Source organism: Papio anubis, chromosome 7 (assembly GCF_008728515.1).
Source record: "Papio anubis isolate 15944 chromosome 7, Panubis1.0, whole genome shotgun sequence".
NCBI lineage: Eukaryota > Metazoa > Chordata > Mammalia > Primates > Cercopithecidae > Papio > Papio anubis.
Window position 1 is genome coordinate 56,805,142 of NC_044982.1, and position 22,085 is coordinate 56,827,226.

At 45.4% G+C, this 22,085-nt stretch overlaps 3 protein-coding genes and 1 long non-coding RNA gene across 5 annotated transcripts in view; 2 read left to right on the plus strand and 2 right to left on the minus strand.

Annotated features, from left to right (window-relative positions):
• The window catches only part of LOC103886228, a 60,450-nt gene extending 56,232 nt beyond the window's left edge, over positions 1-4,218 (minus strand). Inside the window, exon 1 of the long non-coding RNA XR_002523356.2 lies at positions 4,121-4,218. This is a non-coding gene — a long non-coding RNA (uncharacterized LOC103886228). The remainder of the gene's footprint in view (positions 1-4,120) is intronic.
• On the plus strand, positions 3,737-12,824 carry DNAAF2 (dynein axonemal assembly factor 2). 2 transcript variants are annotated; one of them, XM_003901760.5, is made up of 3 exons: positions 3,739-5,936; positions 10,463-10,606; positions 11,958-12,824. In XM_003901760.5, the coding sequence occupies exons 1-3, from the start codon at positions 4,050-4,052 to the stop codon at positions 12,462-12,464; spliced, it is 2,538 nt and encodes an 845-aa protein (XP_003901809.1). In that variant the 5' UTR covers positions 3,739-4,049; the 3' UTR covers positions 12,465-12,824. The 2 variants fall into 2 exon arrangements, with proteins under 2 accessions (XP_003901810.1, XP_003901809.1); XM_003901761.5 differs by lacking the exon at positions 10,463-10,606 and having other exon boundaries at positions 3,737-5,936.
• A 2,231-nt stretch (positions 12,825-15,055) lies between these two features.
• On the minus strand, positions 15,056-17,816 carry MGAT2 (alpha-1,6-mannosyl-glycoprotein 2-beta-N-acetylglucosaminyltransferase). Its single transcript, XM_003901762.4, has one exon. It carries the CDS (start codon positions 17,347-17,349, stop codon positions 16,006-16,008), a length of 1,344 nt encoding a protein of 447 aa, XP_003901811.1. The 5' UTR covers positions 17,350-17,816; the 3' UTR covers positions 15,056-16,005.
• A 117-nt stretch (positions 17,817-17,933) lies between these two features.
• On the plus strand, positions 17,934-19,904 carry RPL36AL (ribosomal protein L36a like). The gene is made up of 2 exons (XM_003901765.3): positions 17,934-18,040; positions 19,455-19,904. The coding sequence occupies exon 2, from the start codon at positions 19,489-19,491 to the stop codon at positions 19,807-19,809; it is 321 nt and encodes a 106-aa protein (XP_003901814.1). The 5' UTR covers positions 17,934-18,040; positions 19,455-19,488; the 3' UTR covers positions 19,810-19,904.
• The last annotated feature ends 2,181 nt before the right edge of the window (positions 19,905-22,085 follow it).

Genomic DNA, 22,085 nt, shown 5'->3' on the forward strand with positions numbered 1-22,085 from the left:
CCTGTAATCCCAGCACTTTGGGAGGCTGAGGAGGGTGGATCACCTGAGGTCAGGAGTTTGAGACCAGCCTGGCTAATATGGCAAAACCCCATCTCTACTAAAAATACAAAAATTAGCCAGGCGTGGGTGGTGGGCATCTGTAATACCAGCTACCCGGGAGGCTGAGGCAGGAGTACTGCTTGAACCTGGGAGGCGGAGGTTGCAGTGAGCTGAGATTGTGCCACTGCACTCCAGCCTAGATCACAGAGGGAGACTCTGTCTCCAAAAAAACAAAAAAAAGTACATTTTTTGACTTTAAAAGATATACAAAATCTATTGTCAGTGTACAGCACAATGAATTTCACAAATTGCATACCCAATGTAACCAAGATTAACAGACTCTCACCCCAGAAGCTCTCCCAAAATGGCCATCACTAGCTTGGCTTAACAGATTTATTTTGCCAAGTTTTGTCTATTATATGACAGAGTCATATGTATTATTTTACATCTGGTTTCTTTCAAGCACCATGATGTTAATGATATTCATCTATACTGTTGAGTAGTGCATTGTATGGGTGGGTATTTACCATTTATTTATCCATTCTACTATGAATGAGAATTTGGGTTGTTTCCAGAATTTGTCAGTTATGAATAGTGCCGCTATGAATACACACATTGTAGTACATGTCTTTTGGTGGGGATACGTGTTTCTATTGAATGTGTATCTGGGAGTAGAATTTCATTGTCATAAGCATTATGTTAACAGTGTTCCAATACAGACTCCCAGGATATGAAAGTGTAATTGCTGGCTGGGCATGGTGGCTTGCACCTGTAATCTCAGCACTTTGGGAGGCTGATGTGGGCGGATCACCTGAGGTCAGGAATTCGAGACCAGCCTGACCAATACAGTGAAACCCCATCTCTACTAAATAATACAAATATTAGCCGGGCATGGTGGTGGGCCCCTGCAATCCCAGCTACTTGGGAGGCTGATGCAGGAGAATCGTTTGAACCCAGGAGGTGGAGGTTGCAGTGAGCCAAGATCGCGCCATTGCACTCCAGCCTAGGCGATAGAGCAAGACTCTGTCTCAAAGAAAAAAAAAAAAAGGAAATGCAACTGCTTTACATCCTTGTTAATTACCTATATAATAAGTGCAATGAGCACACAATAAATATTTCTTGAAAGGACTAATTTGAACACAGATGGCATTTAAAACTATGGGCCTGCATAAGACATCTTGGAAGAAATATGATTAGGTAAGAGGGCTGATGAACAAAGCCTTGGGTGACTCCCACATTTGGAAAACTGGCAGGAGCATAGAGGAGGAGGAAAATGGGACAGTTTGGAGTTCTGCAAAACATGAGAAAGATGTGTTTCAAGGGGGCAGTCAACTGCTTTGAATGCTTCCAAGAGACCATAAGATGAGGCAGTGGTTTGGGAAGACAGGAGTTCTGCTGATCTTGATCATTTCAAGCCTGAGTAGCTTACGTATTAATCACTCAAATGGACACCTCGAATGTGCAGCTGGATATAGGAGTGTAAAACCTGAGTGTAAGACAAGTATGTGTGAGTGTAAATATATTTCTGAAGGAGAATATAGATGGGTAACAGACTGGGTCCTAGTTTTGGGGCATTTCCATGTAGAAGTTGAAAAGAAGTAGATACCTACAGAGCAAAACTATGAGAGTGACTGATGAGATAGAAGAGAAATCTGGAAAGTGTCTTGTCACTGAGGTAATGCCAACATCAACTGTGTTAAATGTTGCTGAGAATAGAAAAATGATCACTGAATTGACCAATTACCAATGAATAAATAACTACTCCAGTAAATAAACATACTTCCATACGATCATTTTCAATGGTTGTACAAAATTCTGTTGTGTGGCTCTACCAAAACCTGCTCAATCAGTTCCATTGTTGAATTTGTAGATTCTTCTCAAACCTTTAGAATCATAAATGATGTCACCTTGAGAATGTTCTAAGAGTATTGTGTCAAATACTCTAAGGGCATTTGGGTAAAAAAAAAAAAAAAGCACATTAGAAAGGTTTTAGGCCAGGCGCGGTGGCTCATGCCTGTAATCCCAGCACTTTGGGAGGCTGACGTGGGCAGATCACTTGAGGTCAAGGGTGGGAGACCAGCCTGGCCAACATGGTGAAACCCCATCTCTACTAAAAATACAAAACTTAGCCGGATGTGGTGGTGAGTGACTGTAATCCCAGCTACTTGGGAGGCTGAGGCAGTGAGAATTGCTTGAACCTGGGAGGCGGAGGTTGCAGTGAGCCATGATTGCACCACTGCACTCCAGCCTGGGCAAAAGAGTGAGATAGCCTCAAAAAAAAAAAAAAGGGTTTTGGACCTGGTGTGGTGGCTCACGCCTATAATCCTATAATCCCAGCACTCTGGGAGGCCAAGGTGTGAGGATCATCTGAATCCAGGAGTTGGAGACCAGCCTGGGCAACACAGTGAGAACCCTATCTCTACAAAAACTTAAAAAATTAGCCAGGCATGGTGGCGCATGCCTGTAGTCCCAGTTACTTGGGAGGCTGAGGCAGGAGTACTGCTTGAGCCCCGGAGAGGTTGAAGCTGCACTCCAGCCTGGGCAACAGAGTGAGACCCTGTCTCAAAAATATATACATACATACACAAATGAATAAATGGTGTTGATACAATTGCACAACTGCTTTCTAAAAAGATTTTACTAAAGTCTACTCCCACCCAAAGGAAACACAGTAACTATAAGGATCTTTGCTATTTTGGTAGTTTAAATGTGGTATATTTGCATTTTTATTATTAATGTAGTCTTATATGTTCACGGGCCACTGGCAATTGTTTATGAACACCCTGCCCATATGTCTTGCCCTAAATGAGTTTTTACTGGGTAAATATTATAGTGGAATCGCCAGAAAATGCAAAGGAGGAACACTGAGATTGAAAGGTTGGCCGGGCGCCATCGCTCACGTCTGAAATCCCAGCATTTTGGGAGGCCGAAGAGGGTGGATCACCTGAGGTCAGGAGTTCAAGACCAGCCTGGCCAACATGGTAAAACCCCATCTCTACTAAAAATACAAAAATTAGCCCGGCGTGGTTGCAGGCACCTGTAATCCCAGCTACTTGGGAGGCTGAGGCAGAATTGCTTGAACCCGGGAGGCTAAAGCTGCAGTGAGCCAAGATCTCGCCACTGCATGCCAGCCTGGGAGACAGAGTGAGACTCTATCTCAACAACAACAAAAAAGATTGAAATGTTGGTTTAGCAAAGTGAAAAACGCAGATAAACTTAGGTTTGGATTCGCCTGTTGAATACACTGGCTATGTGACCTTGGTTCAACTTCTCAGGTCCCATCTTCTTGTTTGTGAAAGGGGGATGAGGTTTTTATCTTTTAGTGGTGTGAGCAATGAATGGGATAATGCACGTAATGCTGGAAATTATGACAGTTACTACAATAGTTATTCTGCAGAAGTAAGTAACTGCACTATGGCACAGGAATCTATAAAACAGATAAAGTACATTGGTGAGTTAGTTTGAAGAATCTAAGAGGGCTATTTCTGGCATTTCCACTATTCCACCATTCTTTCTTTTTTTTTTTTTGAGACGGAGTCTCGCTCTGTCGCCCAGGCTGGAGTGCAGTGGCGCGATCTCGGCTCACTGCAAGAGCTCCGCCTCCCGGGTTCACGCTATTCTCCTGCCTCAGTCTCCCACGTAGCTGGGACTACAGGCGCCCCCTAGCCCGGCTAATTTTTTTGTATTTTTAGTAGAGACGGGGTTTCACCGTTTTAGCCAGGATGGTCTCAATCTCCTGACTTCGTGATCCGCCCACCTCGGCCTCTCAAAGTGCTGGGATTACAGGCCTGAACCACGCGCCCAGCCTATTCCACCAAGATTTCTACCCCTCCTCCCGAATGTTAGTGGTGTCACTATGGCAACAAGCACGCGCTGCTCAAGGCTCAATTTTCCAGCCGTTACCGATCTCCACCGCGTCACTCTCGGCTGCCCAGAGACTCTGAGGCGGATCCCCCAAGCAGTCTCAGATTGATCCCCCTTGGCCAGAGGGCGAGAAGCCACAGGGCAGTATGGCCAAAGCGGAGGCCTCCTCGTCGCTGGAGGACTTAGACCTGAGTGGAGAGGAGGTCCAGCGGCTCACCTCCGCCTTCCAGGACCCGAAGTTCCGGCGAATGTTCTCCCAGTACGCCGAGGAGCTCACCAACCCGGAGAACCGGCGGCGCTACGAGGCGGAGATCACCGCGCTAGAGCGTGAGCGCGGGGTGGAGGTGCGGTTCGTGCACCCGGAGCCGGGGCACGTGCTGCGCACCAGCCTGGACGGGACACGGCGCTGCTTCGTGAACGTCTGCAGCAATGCGCTGGTGGGCGCGCCCAGCAGCCGACCCGGCTCCGATGACGACCGGGGCGCAGCTCCTGGCAGTCACTGGTCCCTGCCCTACAGCTTGGCGCCAGGCCGTGAGTACGCGGGGCGCAACAGCAGCCGATACATGGTCTACGACGTGGTCTTCCATCCAGACGCGCTAGCGCTGGCCCGGCGGCACGAGGGCTTCCGCCAGATGCTGGACGCTACAGCCCTGGAGGCAGTCGAGAAGCAGTTCGGCGTGAAGCTGGACCGCAGGAATGCCAAGACCCTGAAAGCCAAGTATAAGGGGACCCCCGAGGCTGCGGTGCTGCGCACACCCCTGCCCGGGGTCATCCTGGCCAGGCCTGAGGGGGAGCCGCAGGGTCCTCTCCCGGACTTCCCCTACCCCTACCAGTACCCGGCAACCTCCCGGAACTCTGCAACCCCCGGGCCCCGGGCGCCCTCCCCTCCGGAAGCGGCCTTGCAGCCCGCCCCCACAGAGCCCCGCTACAGCGTGGTGCAGCGCCACCACGTGGACCTCCAGGATTACCGCTGCTCCCGGGACTCAGCCCCGAGCCCCGTACCCCATGAGCTGGTGGTCACCATCGAACTGCCGCTGTTGCGCTCGGCCGCGCAGGCGGCGCTGGAGGTGACGGGAAAGCTGCTGTGCCTCGACTCAAGGAAACCCGACTACCGGCTGCGGCTATCGCTCCCGTACCCAGTGGACGACGGCCGCGGCAAGGCACAATTCAACAAGGCCCGGCGGCAGCTGGTGGTTACGCTGCCAGTGGTACTACCGGCCGCGCGCCGGGATCCCGCCGTTGCCGGCGCAGTCGCCGCCGCCACGCCGGAAGAGTCCTTGGACCCGTCCGGAACTGACGGCCAGGCCTGCGCTTCCGTTCACGAGGGGGAGGCGGGACCCGCGGGGAGTCGCGCCGAGGACGGAGGCCGCGATACCTCCGTGGCTGGGGCTGCGAGCTCTGGGGTCACCACCGTGGGCGACCCCAAGGTGGCGTCCCCGCCGGCCGGCGCTGGAGAGGAGCGTGTCCCCAAGCCGGGGGAGCAGGACTTGAGCACGCACGCGGGGTCGCCGCCGGGCAGCGTGGAGGAACCATCTCCCGGAGGAGAGAACTCACCTGCTGGCGGAGGCTCCCTTTGTACGTCCTGCCGGGGCCTTGCCTGGGAGTCTTATGCGGGAAGAGAGAGTGCGCGCGGAGATACCGGTGTGGAGACGCGCGCAGAGTCGGAGGGCAAGCGCTGCGAGCCCTCAGCCCGCGCCATGGGTGGTCCCGGGACCAAGAGCGGGGAGCCTTTGTGTCCTCCGTTACTGTGTAATCAAGACAAAGAGACCTTGACTCTGCTCATTCAGGTGCCTCGGATCCAGCCGCAAAGTCTTCAAGGAGACTTGAATCCCCTCTGGTACAAATTACGCTTCTCCACACAAGACTTAGTTTATTCCTTCTTTTTGCAATTTGCTCCAGAGAATAAATTGAGTACCACAGAACCTGTGATTAGCATTTCTTCAAACAATGCAGTGATAGAACTGGCAAAATCTCCAGAGAGCCATGGACATTGGAGAGAGTGGTATTATGGTGTAAACAACGATTCTTTGGAGGTAACAGTTCTTTCCAGAGTCCTCATATTTGAAATATCCCATCTCACTTAAAAAATTTGCTATTACGGGCCGGGCGCAGTGGCTCACGCCTGTAATCCCAGCATTTTGGGAGGCCTAGGCGGGCGGATCACGAGGTCGGGAGTTCTGGACCAGCCTGGCCAATATGATGAAATCCCGTCTCTACTAAAAATACAAAATTAGCAGGGCATGGTAGCGGGCGCCTGTAGTCCTAGCTACTTGGGAGGCTGAGGCAGGAGAATCGCTTGAACCCGGGAAGCGGAGGTTGCAGTGAGCCGAGATCGTGCCACTGCAGAACAGTCTGGGCGACAGAGCGAGACTCCCATCTCAAAAACAAAAAACAACAACAACAAAAAAACTGCCATTACGGGCACCTTTTCAGTTTATCCTAAACAAAGCATTTTCCATTATAACTTTTCTTGTAATGACTTGCACTGATGCACATGATGAAAGATGTCAGTGCTTGTTAAGCGTATTTTGAAAAAAAAAAAAAAAACAACATGCATCGCGTCTGGTGGATGGGTTTCAGATCTTCAAAGTTACTTCGAATGCGTTGTTTCCTGAGGTCCATTGACTCGGAAGGAGACCTTAAATGAATTTTCAGGGAGCCGTAGACCTCTGGAATTGTATGCAAAAAGTAGGGAGTGATCTCTTCCGGGGAGAAGGGCTATAATTTTAGTTATATTCTTAAAAGGGGTTTGTAACACAAAGAAGTTTAAAAAGCACTCTATAATGGGCATTTGAAGTTAGTAAATCATTTTTTCCGAGCTTAGAAAGTAGAGAAGAAGAATAATTTACTTCCAGAGAGGAAAAGTAACTCAGCCAGTTACTTATCCAGTTACTCACACAGTTATTATGTTCAAATGCGCTTTGGGCAATATGGTGCTGCTTAATTTTAGTCTAAGATTTTGGCGGGATTGTCCTTGGGTTGGCGCTATATTAAATTGAGATTATGTCACTTTGCATCTCGTAATCATGCTTAGGTCCCTACTAATATTTAGCACAATGACTAGCATTTAACAAAGTGTGATAAATATTTGTTGAACCTAACAGTACATACGTTAACTGCACCTCTTCTGGGAAGAGGTTATTTTATTTATTTTGTTGTTGTTGTTGAGACGGAGTCTCGCTCTGCCGCCCAGGCTGGAGTGCAGTGTCGCGATCTCGGCTCACTGCAACCTTCGCCTCCTGGGTTCAAAGGATTCTCCTGCCTCAGCCTCCCAAGTAGCTAGGATTAGAAGTGCTCGCCACCACGTCCGGCTAATTTTTTGTATTTTTAGTAGAGAGGGGGTTTCACCGTGTTAGCCAGGATGGTCTTCATCTCCTGATCTCGTGATCCACCCGCCTCAGCCTCCCAAAGTGCTGGGATTACAGGCGTGAGCCACCGCGCCCGCCGCAAATCTTCTGTATTTTATTCATAACCATTTCTGTTATATATTCCTTGGGTTAACTAAAAATTAAAATATTTGGTGTATTATTTGCAATGAGTCAAAGATGATGTCTTTTTCTAGAGGCATGAACCTTAGAAATGCTTTTGATGGGGATGTTTCTGTAACACAGTGTTATTCTGGATCTTCAAATAACAGCAAGGCCAGTTACTCTAAATGTAAAATCTTTCTATTCTCAAGGTTCACTTTTGTTTTGGTAGGTTTTCACGATTTTAAATACTGTTTAATGGAAGAAAAATATACAGCCAGGCGTGGTGGCTTATGCCTGTAATCCCGGCACTTTGGAAGGCTGAGGCAGGCAGATCACGAGGTCAGGAGATTGAGACCATCCTGGCCAACAAGGTGAAACCCCGTCTCTACTGAAAATACAAAAATTAGCCGGGTGTGGTGATGCGCACCTGTAGTCCCAGCTACTTGGGAGGCTGAGGCAGGAGAATTTGTTGAACCCGGGAAGTGGAGGTTGCAGTGAGCCGAGATGGCGCCATAGTACTCCAGTCTGGTGACAGAGGAAGACTCCGTCTCAAAGAAAAAAAGGAGTGTGTGTGTGTGTGTGTGTACAGAGAGTTTATTTGGGCCAAAATAGAGGACTGCAACCCGGGAGACACATATTCAAGTGGCCCTGAATATATGTTCCCAATAGAAGATAACTTGAAACTTGTTTCTTTCTGATATTTTCTACCTATTTGGACCAAACAATGAGCTGTGTTTATTTTGTAATTACAAAATTTGCTTATATAAAAGTACAGAGGAAAACATTTTTATTTGGGGCAACAATGAACTGCTTTTATAAATTAAGTAATTTAAAATATGGTTATTCTTCCCACACCCTAACTATATACCTGTATTCACTTGACGTGAACAAACTGCTTTGTGTTTGGAATTCAGGTAAAAGAGTGATTTTTGCATTTCCTAGTAATAATTTGGAAATCTTTTCGTGTCAGCATCTCGAAATCTATCTCATTCTTTATTTATTTATTTTTGGAGACAGGGTCTCAGTCTGTCTCATCTAGGCTGGAGTGCAGTGGTGCGATCATGGCTCACTGCAGCCTCAACCTCCCAGACTCAAGCCATCCTCCCAGCTTAGCCTCTGGAGTGGCTAGGACCACAGGTGCATGCCACCACGCCTGGCTAATTTTTGTATTTTTTGTAGAGCTGGGTTTTGCCATGTTGCCCAGGCTGGTCTCGAACTTCTGGCTCAAACAATCCACCCGCCTTGGCTTCCTAAAGTGCTGGAATTATAGGCATGAGCCACTGTGCCCAACCTATTTTTTTTCATAATTTACCTTTTCTCTGGAGCGTAGATTCAAAATGCCCTGAATATATGCGCTCTACTTCATTCTTTTAATAACTATACAGTTTGCTAATGTCACACTGGAGTATCCCAGTGCTTAAAAATACAATACACTTCTTGACTGGGTGTAGTGGCTCACACCCGTAATCCTAGCACTTTGGGAGGCCAAGGTGGGAGGACAGCTTGAATCCAGGAGTTGGAGAGCAGCCTGGGCAACAAAGTGAGACCTGTCTCTACAAAAAACTTAAAAAAAAATTTTTTTTTCTTTTGAGACAGAGCCTCACTCTGTCACCCAGGCTGGACTCACTGCAGTCTCTGCCTCACGGGTTCAAGTGATCACAGTCATAGTAGAGACAGGGTTTCACTATGTTGGCCAGGCTGGTCTTGAATTCCTGACCTCAAGTGATCCACCCGCCTTGGCCTCCCAAAGTGCTGGAATTACAGGTGTGAGCTGCCACACCTGACCCAAAAAATGTAAAAATTAGTTGGGCATTATGGCATGCACCTGTAGTCCCAGGTACCTAGGTACTTGGGGGCACAGGTGGGAGGATTGCTTGAGCCAGGGAGGTCAAGGCTGCAGGAAGCTATGAGTGCCACTGCATTCCAGCCTGGGCAACAAATCGAGACCCTGTCTCAAGGGGGGAAAAAAAAAGGGCTGGATGTGGTTGTGGCTCATGCCTGTAATCCCACCACTTCGGGAGGCCAAAGCAGGTGGATCACTTGAGTCCAGAAGTTTGAGGCCAGCCTGGGCAACATGGCAAAACCCTGTCTCTCCAAAAAAATACAAAAATTAGCTGAGAATGGTGGCATGTTCTGTGGTCCCAGCTACTCTGGAGGCTGAGGTGGGGGAGGATCACTTGAGCCTAGAAGGTCAAGGCTGCTGCAATGAGCCGTGATTATGCCACTGCACTCCAGCCTGGGTGACAGAGCAAGACTCTGTCTCAAAAACAAACATAAACAAAAAAACACACCACTTCTTTTAAATAAAATACTGTAATTAGCTCTTACCTGCCCAAGAACTATAAGGCAAACTGGTCACACAGAATTGGAATAGATCCTTTCATGTATATTTCTTAGCCACCTCATTAGGAAATGTTTTAAAGCTGAATTATATTTTGTATCTGGGATCCCATTTATAGCCCTAGAGATGATGTTATTCTTATGAAATACTAAAAGAGGCCAGGTGCAGTGGCTCACACCTGTAATCCCAGCCCTTTGGGAGGCCAGGGCAGGTGGATAGCTTGAGGTCAGGAGTTCAAGACCAGCCTGGCCAACATGGTAAAACCCCGTCTCTACCAAAAACACAAAAATTATCCCGGCGTGGTGGCGGTTGCCTGTAATCCTAGCTACTTGGTAGTCTGGGGCAGGAGAATTGCTTGAACTTGGGAGGCGGAGGTTGCGGTGAGCCGAGATTGCACCACTGCACTCCAGCATAGGCAACAGAGTGAGACTATGTCTTAACAAAACAAAACAAACAAAAAAAGAAAGAAAAGAAATACTAAAAGGTCAGATTTAATAGACAAAGTACCAAGACCTCTTTCTTTTAGGTTCTTTTCCTATACATTTATGTTTGTCCTCAGTACAACTCTTACTGCTCTGTATAATACCAAACTTAAATTTTTCCAAGGCAGCTCATAGGAATAACATTAAAATAAACATTTTAAAAAATATACCCCTGAACAATGTGAGAAATTTTGTGAGCTGCTTTGAGATACAACTGTGTCAAGTGTGACTTATAAGGCAGAATATTTTTTCCCTTTTTATTTTAGGAAAGGTTATTTGTCAATGAAGAAAATGTTAATGAGTTTCTTGAAGAGGTCCTGAGCTCTCCATTCAAACAGTGTATGTCCTTAACCCCACCATTAATTGAAGTTCTTCAAGTTACTGATAATAAGATTGAAATTAATGCAAAGGTAAGGAAGTTGGTGGGCTCTATAGAGGAGTAATGAAGCACAGAGTTAAAACCTAACAAATTATTCATTTCTAATGTCATAACTTTAAACAAAATGAACACAATGGTGGAGCAGAGTGATGTTAAGAGAAGAAAAGTCTTTTTTTTTTTTTTGAGATAGAGTCTCGCTCTGTCACCCAGGCTGAAGTGCAGTAGCGTGATCTCGGCTCACTGCAATCTCTGCCTCTTGGGTTCAAGAGATTCTCCTGCCTCAGCCTCTTGAGTAGCTGGGACTACAGGAGCGTGCCACCATGGCCGGCTAATTTTTTGTATTTTTAGTAGAGATTGGGTGTCACCGTGTTAGCCAGGATGGCCTCGATCTCCTGACCTCATGATCCACCCGCCTCGGCCTCCCAAAGTGCTGAGATTACAGGCATGAGCCACTGCGCCCGGCCAAGGAAAGCCTTTTGTCTGTGTATTTATTATGTGCTACACACTTTGCTGTTCATTTTCACGTCATCTCATTTAATCCCAAAATAACCCTACAATGAGGAACAAAGAGAGAATAACACTTAGGAAGTTTGAGTACTAGTCCAGGGACATACAATCTTTTTTGACTCTCAAACCATGGGAACTATGTCGTAACATTCTTTCTAATTCAATCTTAATTTTGGTCATTTTTATAGTCTTCAGTATTGAAGATGCAAATAATTTAGTAACTACCACAATCGGCAGACATATGTATTAGAAGGGCAGCTCCGAAAAATTAGAGGAGTTCAAGAAAATTCAAGAAATTCAACAATGTGCTTATAAGAATAACTGTTAAATAGTTTTGTAGACCATGTTGAAAAGTATGGATTATTGTTGTGAAAGGATATAATCAGGATATCAATGCCAGGCTTACATTGTTAAAAAATGACTGGCAGTAGGCTGGGTGCAGTAGTTCACAACTGTAATCCCAGCACTTTGGGAGGCCAAGGTGTGCGGATCACCTGAGGTCAGGAGTTTGAGACCAGCCTGGCCAACATTGTGAAACCCCGTCTGTACTAAAAATATAAAAATTAGCTGGGTGTGGTCGCGGGCGCCTGTAATCCCAGCTACTTTGGAGGCTGAAGCAGGAGAATCGCTTGAATCTGGGAGGCAAAGGTTGCAGTGAGCCAAGATTGTACCACTGCACTCCAGCCTGGGCGACAGAGCCAGACTCAATCTCAAAAAAAAAAAAAGACTGGCAGCAAACCAGTTGTGGTGGTTCATGCCTGTAATCCCAGCACTTTGGGAGGCTAAGGAGGTGGATCATTTGAGGCCAGGAGGTAGTACAATTTAATTTTATATTATTTCAAATAATTATTAATTGGTTGTTTCTCTTGACACAGTTGCAAGAATGTGGTAACTCTGATCAGCTACAAGGAAAGGAAGAAAGAGTAAACGAAGAAAGTCGTCTAACTGAAAAGGAATATATAGAACATTGTAACACCTCTACAACTGATTCTGATTCATCTATAGCAGTTAAAGCACTACAAATAGATAGCTTTGGTTCAGTTACATGCTTTCAACAAGAGTCTCTTGATGTTTCTCAAATGATACTTGGAAAATCTCAGCAACCTGAGTCAAAAATGCAATCTGAATTTATAAAAGAAAAAAGTGCTACTTGCTCAAATGAGGAAAAAGATAACTTGAACGAGTCAATAATAACTGAAGAGAAAGAAACAGATGGAGATCACCTATCTTCATTACTGAACAAAACTACAGTTCACAATATACCTGGATTTGACAGCATAAAAGAAACCAATATGCAGGATGGTAGTGTACAGGTCATTAAAGATCATGTGACCAATTGTGCATTCAATTTTCAGAATTCTTTGCTATATGATTTGGATTAATTCTATATAATTTTGGACTTTTAAATATTAAAGTTAAAAAATGCCTGTATCTAAAATTGATTCTGTTAACTGTTGTCTTAAAACTAAAGGCATTAAAGTATAAAATTAAAATTTGCATTTTTTTTTTTTTAATTGCAGTTTTGATTCTCATGGGGGAAACTGGAGATTTTTATTTTTTTTTTTACCTCTGGAGTTTAAAGTTTCCTTATGGATATAAGTTTTGTGATTCCTGTAATAGATGTGTATATTTTTCTATTTGAGAGTTAAAACATTGTTTAATATAACCTGTGTATATATACTTCTGTGTTAAATTTTGCTTTGTCATTACTTTAATAAAATTTCAAAATAAATATTCACTAAGTTGTGTTTGTCACACAAAGTAATTCTCAAGAATGCAATTAACTGGAATTGTGAGTACATGTGTCGGGGGTAGAATTTCAAAACTGTTTCTCAGTCTCACTAAATAGGACATTTTTAAGCTTGAAATAGAACTTAGAGGGGAAAGAACTTTACTAACCAATATTAATCTAAATAATTAGGATACAAATACACCAGATAAAATATAGTATTTTTCATCAACTCTATATTTCACTTTGTCACACAAACTATATATATTTTTGTCACATAAAGTATATATAATAGATTTAGTTATTTAGTAATGATTTTGAAAATTCAATTTTGAAGAATTTCTTACAAGTTATTGAAATACTAAAACATCTTGTGGTTTTATAGAAATTTAAGAGTAAAACTGGAATTTTTTAAATCTGGCAATTTGCTCTGATAGGAAAATTGCCTTCATTATATTATTACACACACAAAAAAACAAAAAAAGCCAGTGTTTCCTAATCACTTTCTTTGTTTAAGAGATAGGGTCGGCCGGGCGCGGTGGCTCACGCCTGTAGTCCCAGCACTTTGGGAGGCCGAGGCGGGTGGATCACGAGGTAAGGAGATGGAGACCATCCTGGCTAACATGGTGAAACCCTGTCTCTACTAAAAATATAAAAAATTAGCCAGGCATGGTGGCAGGCGCCTATAGTCCCAGCTATTCGGGAGGCTGAGGCAGGAGAATGGCATGAACCCGAGAGGCAGAGCTTGCAGTGAGCTGAGATCACACCACTGCACTCCAGCCTGGGTGACAAAGAGAGACTCCGTTTCAAAAAAAAACAACAACAGATAGGGTCTTGCTATGTTGTCCAGGCTGGATTCAAACTCCTAGGCTCAAGCGATGCTCTCATCTAAGCCTCCTGCATAATCAATTTCTTTTATAACACCTAAAATGTGAGGCAAAGAGAAGATCCTAACAGGTTTTTTTCTCACAAAAAATTTTAGGGCAAGAAAATTAAAGGAAGGAAAAGCAGAAAGGAAAAGAAAATGCAGAAAGGAAAATATTTGTTGATCTAATCACTAACCCCCAAAGCCAGGAACTGATCTATTTGTTTCAAAAACAGCTGCTACTTCAGACTCTGGCCTTCTTAGCTCTGTCCTGGAAATAACCTAAGTTTTTAGTTCTTTGAACTAGTGATGTCAGGTCAGAGTACCAGAAATAGGTAAAAAGCCTCCTGATTCACCCTTATTTAACCCCCCCCAAATCTTGCACCAGATTGGGCTGTGAGGGTAAGTCTAAAGGTAGCTCGTAAAGCAAGAGAACCATTTACCTCACCTTGGATGAGCATATGTGCTCTTAAACCACTATGAATCTTAAATTGATGCAATAATTTTGAGACTACCATTTACTAGTTGTAAGTTCGCCGGGCGCGGTGGCTCAAGCCTGTAATCCCAGCACTTTGGGAGGCCGAGACGGGCGGATCACGAGTTCAGGAGATCGAGACCATCCTGGCGAACACGGTGAAACCCCGTCTCTACTAAAAAATACAAAAAACTAGCCGGGCGAGGCGGCGGGCGCCTGTAGTCCCAGCTACTCGGGAGGCTGAGGCAGGAGAATGGCGTAAACCCGGGGGGCGGAGCTTGCAGTGAGCTGAGATCCGGCCACTGCACTCCAGCCCGGGCGACAGAGCCAGACTCCGTCTCAAAATAGTTGTAAGTTGAAGTAACTTTTTTTTTTTTGAGATGGAGGCTCACTCTGTTGCCCAGACTGGAGTGCAGTGGCATGCTCTAGGCTCACTGCAACCTCCGCCTCCCAAACTCAAAGGATCCTCCCACCTCAGCCTCTCAAGTAGCTGGGACTACAGATGCACCACTACACCAGGCTAATTTTTTGTATTTTTGGTAGCAATGGGTTTTTGCCATGTTGCCCAGGCTGGTCTCAAACTCCTGAGTTCAAGCAATCTGCCTGCCTCAGACTCCCAGAGTGCTGAGATTACAGACATGAGCCACCACACCCAGCCCCTAATAATATCTTTACACAGAAATTAGTCTTTTATGAGAAATTTTTGGTTGAATGCAATTACAAATTAAGGGAAACTTCTACATTAAATATGGAGCAAAATTTAAGCCTGTTTCCTATAATTTTCTGTATCTGTCCTTTTAAAAAGTATGATTTAAGTTAAAGCCGGCACTAGAAAGTATTTCACTTTGGCATGACTGAACTTTGTACCATTTCTGGCTTTCAAAAACAATTTAGGCTGTATTTACCTTACACAGCAACATTTTATTGTTCATTATCTATGCCTGGGTAATTTGAAAGCCAAACAGTTTCTTGCACAGGGAATGCATTGTCATGAGCTGGGTTTTATTTCAAACTCAATTATACAATGTGGCAATAATAAATATTAAAATATAATGCTAACTCAAAACTTGTAGAATGCCTTCACTAAATTTGCTATAAAGAGTAAACAAAACTTATTCTGCAAAAGGATTAGGAACCTTTTTATGCAAAAATGAGTATTTTATTTTGTCAGCACTAAAAGAAAAAAAAAAAAAAAAAAACCACTGTATTTCTACATTGAGGTGAAAACAATGTTTAAACTTTCTTAATCAAATACATTCCAAAAGAAAGTGTCTTCTATGAAGGTTCCAAAGCACACTCAAAACACAACAGTACAGGAATCTAATACTGAAAATGACTGTTCTGACAGGGTGTTTTAATAAACATAACTTTTTAATTATTAAACCAGTGAAGCAATCTCTTCCTAGTAAGTGTGTCAATAGAGTGAAACTGGGTTTGTTCCATTAATACCCTAACCATTTCATGGTAATACTTTTTACTGCTTTGACAGTTTTAAATAAATTTTGCTGTACTTAAAATAGGTTTTAAAAGTGGAAAAGTGTACAAAGTTTCAGATAAAAAGATTAATAGATGCAATTTAAATCAAATTTCCCCTCTTCTATCAATCAACAATAATCAGTTTTAGCAGATACAGATTGAGCTTTAAAAACCTACTCCCAAAATGAAACCTTCAGTTTTAAATCTTAATCAGACATAATTGGAAAAGATTACTATGTATTTGGACACCTTTTACAAGATTTTGTTTTTGTATTAAAGCAGAAACCAGTTCCTAAACTCTTTTATTCAATTGTATGTCCTGTTTGGACAAATATCAAAAATAGAAGACTGTCACTTTTGCTTCTGTAATTGTGATTTTCACTGCAGTCTTCTATAACTTTTACAGAGTTCATGGTCCCTAATATCTCCCCACCCTCCATTTTTTCTAGGTGGAGAAATGGCTACCATAGTAAACTTCTCACTGATAGTTAGAGTTTCTGGAAACATATATTGTTTGTTATTATTTAAGAGTGACTCAATTTGGGCACTCTGGGTGGATGGTCTACAGGTTTTCTTGTGATGCATACCACAGTCTCCAGCATGAAAAATCCTAGGAACTTGAGGAACCAGCACTTTCCAGAATTTTGGAAGACAAGATACAGTCAAGTATTGAAGAGTCCAGTCCCAGTTATAATCATCATAAGTACAGAAAGTGTCTGTGCACTCGATCAGCTTCTGATAGGCATTCCGGGTCAAGGCTAGACCCATATTGTGCTCTGTGGATTTCCAAGTTTTCACATCTACCTTGTCAGCCATGCCATAGAAACTGCGACTGGCAGTATAGGTCCCCAGGGAGACAACATCACATTCAGGGCACTCTTGCTGCTTCAGTTTCCACATCTTTTTGAAGACATGGTAAAAGTCTGGGGCTAAGTAGTGATCTTCTTCTAGGAAAAGTATAAGGCCAGCATAATCTCGAAGAATTTTGACTCTTTCCCACACAAAATGCAGCTTCCACCACCAGTGATGTTTGGTCTGGGAGAATTTGGCCTCTCTATAATGGCCGAAGGAGTCGGGATACTCAGCATTGATGCACCCCAATTTCAAAGCGGCATTCTTCGACAGGTCTCTGGGACAATCTCTAGGGTCACTGCCTGGAAACTCATTAGGGTACAACTGAATGCTGAAAGGAAAGAACACCTGCAGAACCGGACAGAAATCCACTCCGGCGATCAGCTGATTGATCTCGGTCGACCAGAAGTCGTGGCTAAAGATGACGAGGACGTTGTCAATTCCCTGGGCTTTTCGAAGTGAGTCCAGCAGCAGTCTGAGGTATTCGGGCCGGTTATGCACCTGGACCACCAGCACCAGCTCCCGGGGGGCCCAGTTGCCAGTCTTATCTACATTCCTCAGCGTCTGATCAAAGTTCAGCTGGTATACCAGGGACCGGTACCGCAGCGTCAGGTTGTCCGCCTCGGGCTGAGGGGCCGCCGGGACCAGCGGAGCCGCCGACTCGTTGGAGACCCTGCGGATGCCCACAGCCACAGAGGGGTGGTCCCCGCCACGGCTGCCGGCACCCCGCACGGGTTCGGCGTCCACCAACGGCGGGGCGAGGGCCTCGTTCTTCCTTTGTCGCCCATTGCTGCTCCAGAGGACGAAGCCGCAGGCGGCCACCACGAGCGTCAGGATTAGCACCTTCCGTTTGTAGATGCGGAACCTCATGGTCTCCAGGGCCGGGAGCGCGGGCGGGCGGGCGCGGAAAGGAGTAGCTGCTTCTGCACGGATGGGGCGGGCGGGCGGCGGCCGTCGCCTTGGCCTGTCACGGTCGGAACTGGCCCCCGCGGCTGCCCTCGCTAACTCATCCCGGACCCCGGGGGTCCTGAGGCCCGAGACCTCTCAGCTACCCCGCGCCGCCTGCGCTCCACACATCCTCGCCTGGCAGCTACAGCTCGGGCATCGGCGCCGCCGCTAGGAGCCGCGGCTCGGCTTCGTCTCGGTCCTCTCCATTCAGCACCACGGGTCCCGGAAGAAACCCAGCAGCTGCCCCACCGCACCCTAGCTTCGTTACCTGCGCCTCCAGCGGCCCTGCGTCCTCTGCGTTCTCATCCTTACGTGGGCCCTAGACGGCCAGGACTGAGCGACGCAGCATCGCCCCACTCCGGTGGCGACAGTTCTGACAACCCGCAACTGGCCCGCGGAACACCGCGGCCCTCCGGCCCACACCCCTCCGGCCCGCCCCTTAGACCGTTGGTTGGTGCTTTCCAGACTCGACCGAAGGCGCCTGGCTGCCGTGACCGGCTGCCTATTGGTTCGCAGTACTGTCGCTCAGGGGCAGTTCCTACTTCCGCTTCTCTCTTCCCTTTCCTGTTAGGCGAGAGCTGCGCTACGCGAGGGTGTCGGACGCCGTTTCTCGGTAAGCTAAGAACGGAACTGTAGCGGTTCCAATAGGAGCCTCCGTTGCTCAGAATCCGGGGTAGGACTAGGCCTTCTTAGGAAAGGGAAGGCGAGACCCACGGCCCTCGTCGGCCTTAGTTCGAGAGCAGGCTTCTCCCTTCAGGCATGGCGGCTATAGGATCGCGAGGCGCGCCGGCTTGATAAAGACACGTCAGCCCTCTAGGCTGCTGACGGGTGACCGTGCTTCGGAGGGGAAAAGTGATACCACGCTGATGTGGTTCTCGGAGAAGGAACGGGGCGGGTCGTAACCGTAGCTACGACGTCGCGCACTGCCCCAGCCATTCTCTAGAGTTGGAAAATGGAGGAGGTGGGTGGGGGAAAGAGAGTCAAAGAAACTCTTCTTTTTCTGCGGAAGAAAATTAGATGAACCGCACATTTCTTTTGGGGCAGCCACAATAAATTAAACCCATTTCGTACAGAAAACTGACTGTATTGGGCCTCCTAAAGCTGCTGCTCTTGATTTTCGTGAATCTTGTTCTATATGAGAATAGAAAAATGGCTCGTAGCATTGTGAGTTCTTTGAGGTGTGCAAAATTTGCTGGGCCCAGAGAGACAGGAGTATGAGACTTCGGACACCTCCCCACTTCATGCCTGGCATTTTATTCCTGACTAGCTGCTTCACCCATTATGTCCGTGCTCCTGGAATTTGTCATAAAAAGAACGATGTATAGCCAGCCAATCGCTTGTGTTATTTTAATGTAAATTCTTGGTAAACAACTTAGGAACTGCCATTTTTTCCTCTAAAAACCCGCTTGCAACTGCTGCTATTCACGGCAATTTGCATCTGTGCTCCGGGTTGCAGTCCTCAAACTTGGCCCAAATAAACACTCTACTTATGAATTTTGCCCCAGTTGTGTTTTTTTTTGTTTTTGTTTTTGAGGCGGAATTCCGCTCTTGTTGCCCAGCCTGGAGTGCAATGGTGCGATCTTGGCTCACCGCAACCTCCGCGCCCCGCGTTCAAGCGATTCTCTTGCCTCAGCCTCCCGAGTAGCTGGGATTACAGGCATGTACCACCACGCCCGTCTAATTTTGTATTTTTAGTAGAGACGGGGGTTTCTCCACGTTGGTCAGGCTGGTCTCGAACTCCTGACCTCAGGAGATCCACTCACCTCGGCCTCCCAAAGTGCTGGGATTACAGGCATGAGCCACCGCGCCCGGCCTTGCCTCAGTTCTTTAGGTTGACAAAAAAATTAGTCCTCCAGTAATGTAAACGAAGTGTTTAAAAAAGGTATGCACTTGTATGTGCATTTATTCATATGGAAAATGAGTATGTGGTGGGTTTATATATTTATACGGTTTTCGTATATCTACTTGTATAGCACTTTCACTTTTCGGAATGTTTAATGTCTGCTATCTTAAATATTTTACTATAGTTTTCATCATATAGACAACAGCCCTGCTGCAAAGATGGTCAACGTGCCTAAAACCCGAAGAACCTTCTGTAAGAAGTGTGGCAAGCATCAGCCTCACAAAGTGACACAGTATAAGAAGGGCAAGGATTCTTTGTATGCCCAGGGAAAGAGGCGCTATGATCGGAAGCAGAGTGGCTATGGTGGGCAGACAAAGCCAATTTTCCGGAAGAAGGCTAAGACCACAAAGAAGATTGTGCTAAGGCTGGAATGTGTTGAGCCTAACTGCAGATCCAAGAGGATGCTGGCCATTAAGAGATGCAAGCATTTTGAACTGGGAGGAGATAAGAAGAGAAAGGGCCAAGTGATCCAGTTCTAAACTTTGGGATATTTTTCTTCTGATTTTGAAGAGAAAATGTTGAAGCCATAGGAAGATTACCTGAGGGAAAATAAATAGTGATATTCTTACACAAACCTTTTGTCGTTTTTACTTATAAATAGAATTCCATGTTTAGTGTAGTCCCACCTCAAACTTTTCTAACAAGTTTATATATATATTTATCTATATAAACATATATATATGAAGGGAAAATACTATATTGTTTTCTAGTCAATTTCAAATGTTGAGTGAATTCATAAACATTGAGCAGCTTAGAAGGGTCTATAAGATTTTGCAAGATAAGAAACAAGATATGCTAGGCTTGTGTATAGCAGGCTGGGTTAGGCAGAGGATCGAAGTTGGAGGATAGTAAGAGCTCACGGCAAATGTTCTGTCTAGTAGGGGTAACTAGCCAGGTAATGTGCTTCTTGTTACACTAGTCACATTTAGTACTCAACAGCAACGTGTGGCTAGTTTATTGAACAACAAAGATGTAAAACATTACCACTGCAGAAAGTTCTTTTGGACAGTATAGACTATGGCCTTGAGTATAAAAGAATAGTTCAAAATTGACTTGACTTCAAACTAAAGTTAATCGAGTGAAAGTCCAAGATAGCATAAATTTTGTTTTTTGAACCTCTCAGAACACTCTAGGAGGTATGGAAATTTTTTTTTTAGACAATCTGTCACTGTCACGCTGGAGTGCAGTGGCACATTTGTGGCTCACTGTGGCCTTTCAGGCTCTATAGGTCCTACCTTAGCCTTGGAGTAGTTGGGCACCACCATGCCTGGCGAATTTGCCTGGCATTTTTTTTAAGATGGGGTCTCACTATGTTGGTCTAGGCTGGTCTCAACTCTCGGGCTCAAGCAATTCTCCCATCTCAGCCTCCCAAAGTGTTGGGATTACAGTGTCTGCTACTGTGCTTGGCCAGAACTTACTGACAGTTGGGAAGGTTTAGGAGTTATAAACTGAAAACAAAAAGGTTGAAATTCACAATGAAAAAAATTGAGCCTTGTAATTATGAAAGGCAAGAAAAGTTCAGCATCAAATGAAAAGCTGGGAAAAGGTATGGGTTATAAGAGGGCAATTTCTGCCTTTTGTATATGAATTTAAGTTGACTAAGATACATGGGAATGACTGAATAAGAGAATGCAAAGGGCTAGGGTGTCTAGGAGTAACATGGTTTGCACATAATCCCAATAACTGACGATTATAGCTGCATTTGTTGATTGTAAAAATCATGTATACAAGTTTATTTTTAAATACATCACCATCACTTTTTACTTTTTTGGAGACAGGGTCTTGCTCTGTTGCCCAGACTTGAGTGCAGTGGCTTACTCTGCTCACTGTAGCTTTGACCTCCCAGGCTCAAGCTATCCTCTCACCTCAGCCTTCCTAGTAGCTGGGACTGCAGGCACGCAGCACTATGCTCGGCTAATTTTTGTATTTTTTATAGAGAGGGAGTTTTGCCATGTGGCTCAGGCTGATCTCGAATTCCTGGGCTCAAAGGATCCACCCATTTCAGCCCAAAGTGTTGGGATTACAGGCGTGAACCACCTCACCTGGCCTCCCATCACTTTTTAAAGAACGTTTTAATGCAGCTGTTTTGTAATATTTATGGACAATCCCTCACCAACCTACGAGTTTAGAAAATCCTAAAATATTTTACTTAGAGAATTCTTGGTTTTAAAGACCAAAAGTGAATTAACTAGAAGACAGTAGCCTGGGCTTAAAATCTGATCTGGGTTCATAGTACTTCCTTCGTAGGATGATTTGTAAAGAATAAATGCTTATAAAACACCTGGAATGGCTGGGTGCAGTGGGTCATGCCTGTAACCCCAGCACTTTGTGAGGCCGAGGTGGGCGGATCACTTGAGGTCAGGAGTTCGAGACCAGCCTGACCAACATGGTGAAAACTCTACTAAACATACAAAAATTAGATGGCCAGGCGCGGTGGCTTATGCCTGTAACCCCAGCACTTTGGGAGGCCGAGGGTGGATCACGAGGTCAGGAGTTCGAGACCGGCCTGGTCAACATAGTGAAACCCTGTCTCTACTAAAAATGCAAAAATTACCCAGGCGTGGTGGCACATGCCTGTAATCCCAGCTACTTGGGAGGCTGAGGCAGGAGAATCACTTGAACTCAGGAGGCAGAGCGGAGGTTGCAGTAAGCCGAGACCATGCCATCACACTCCAGTCTGGGTGACAGAGCAAGACTCCATCTCAAAAAACAAAAACAAAAAGAAATTGCATCTACTCAGAAATATCTGAACTTT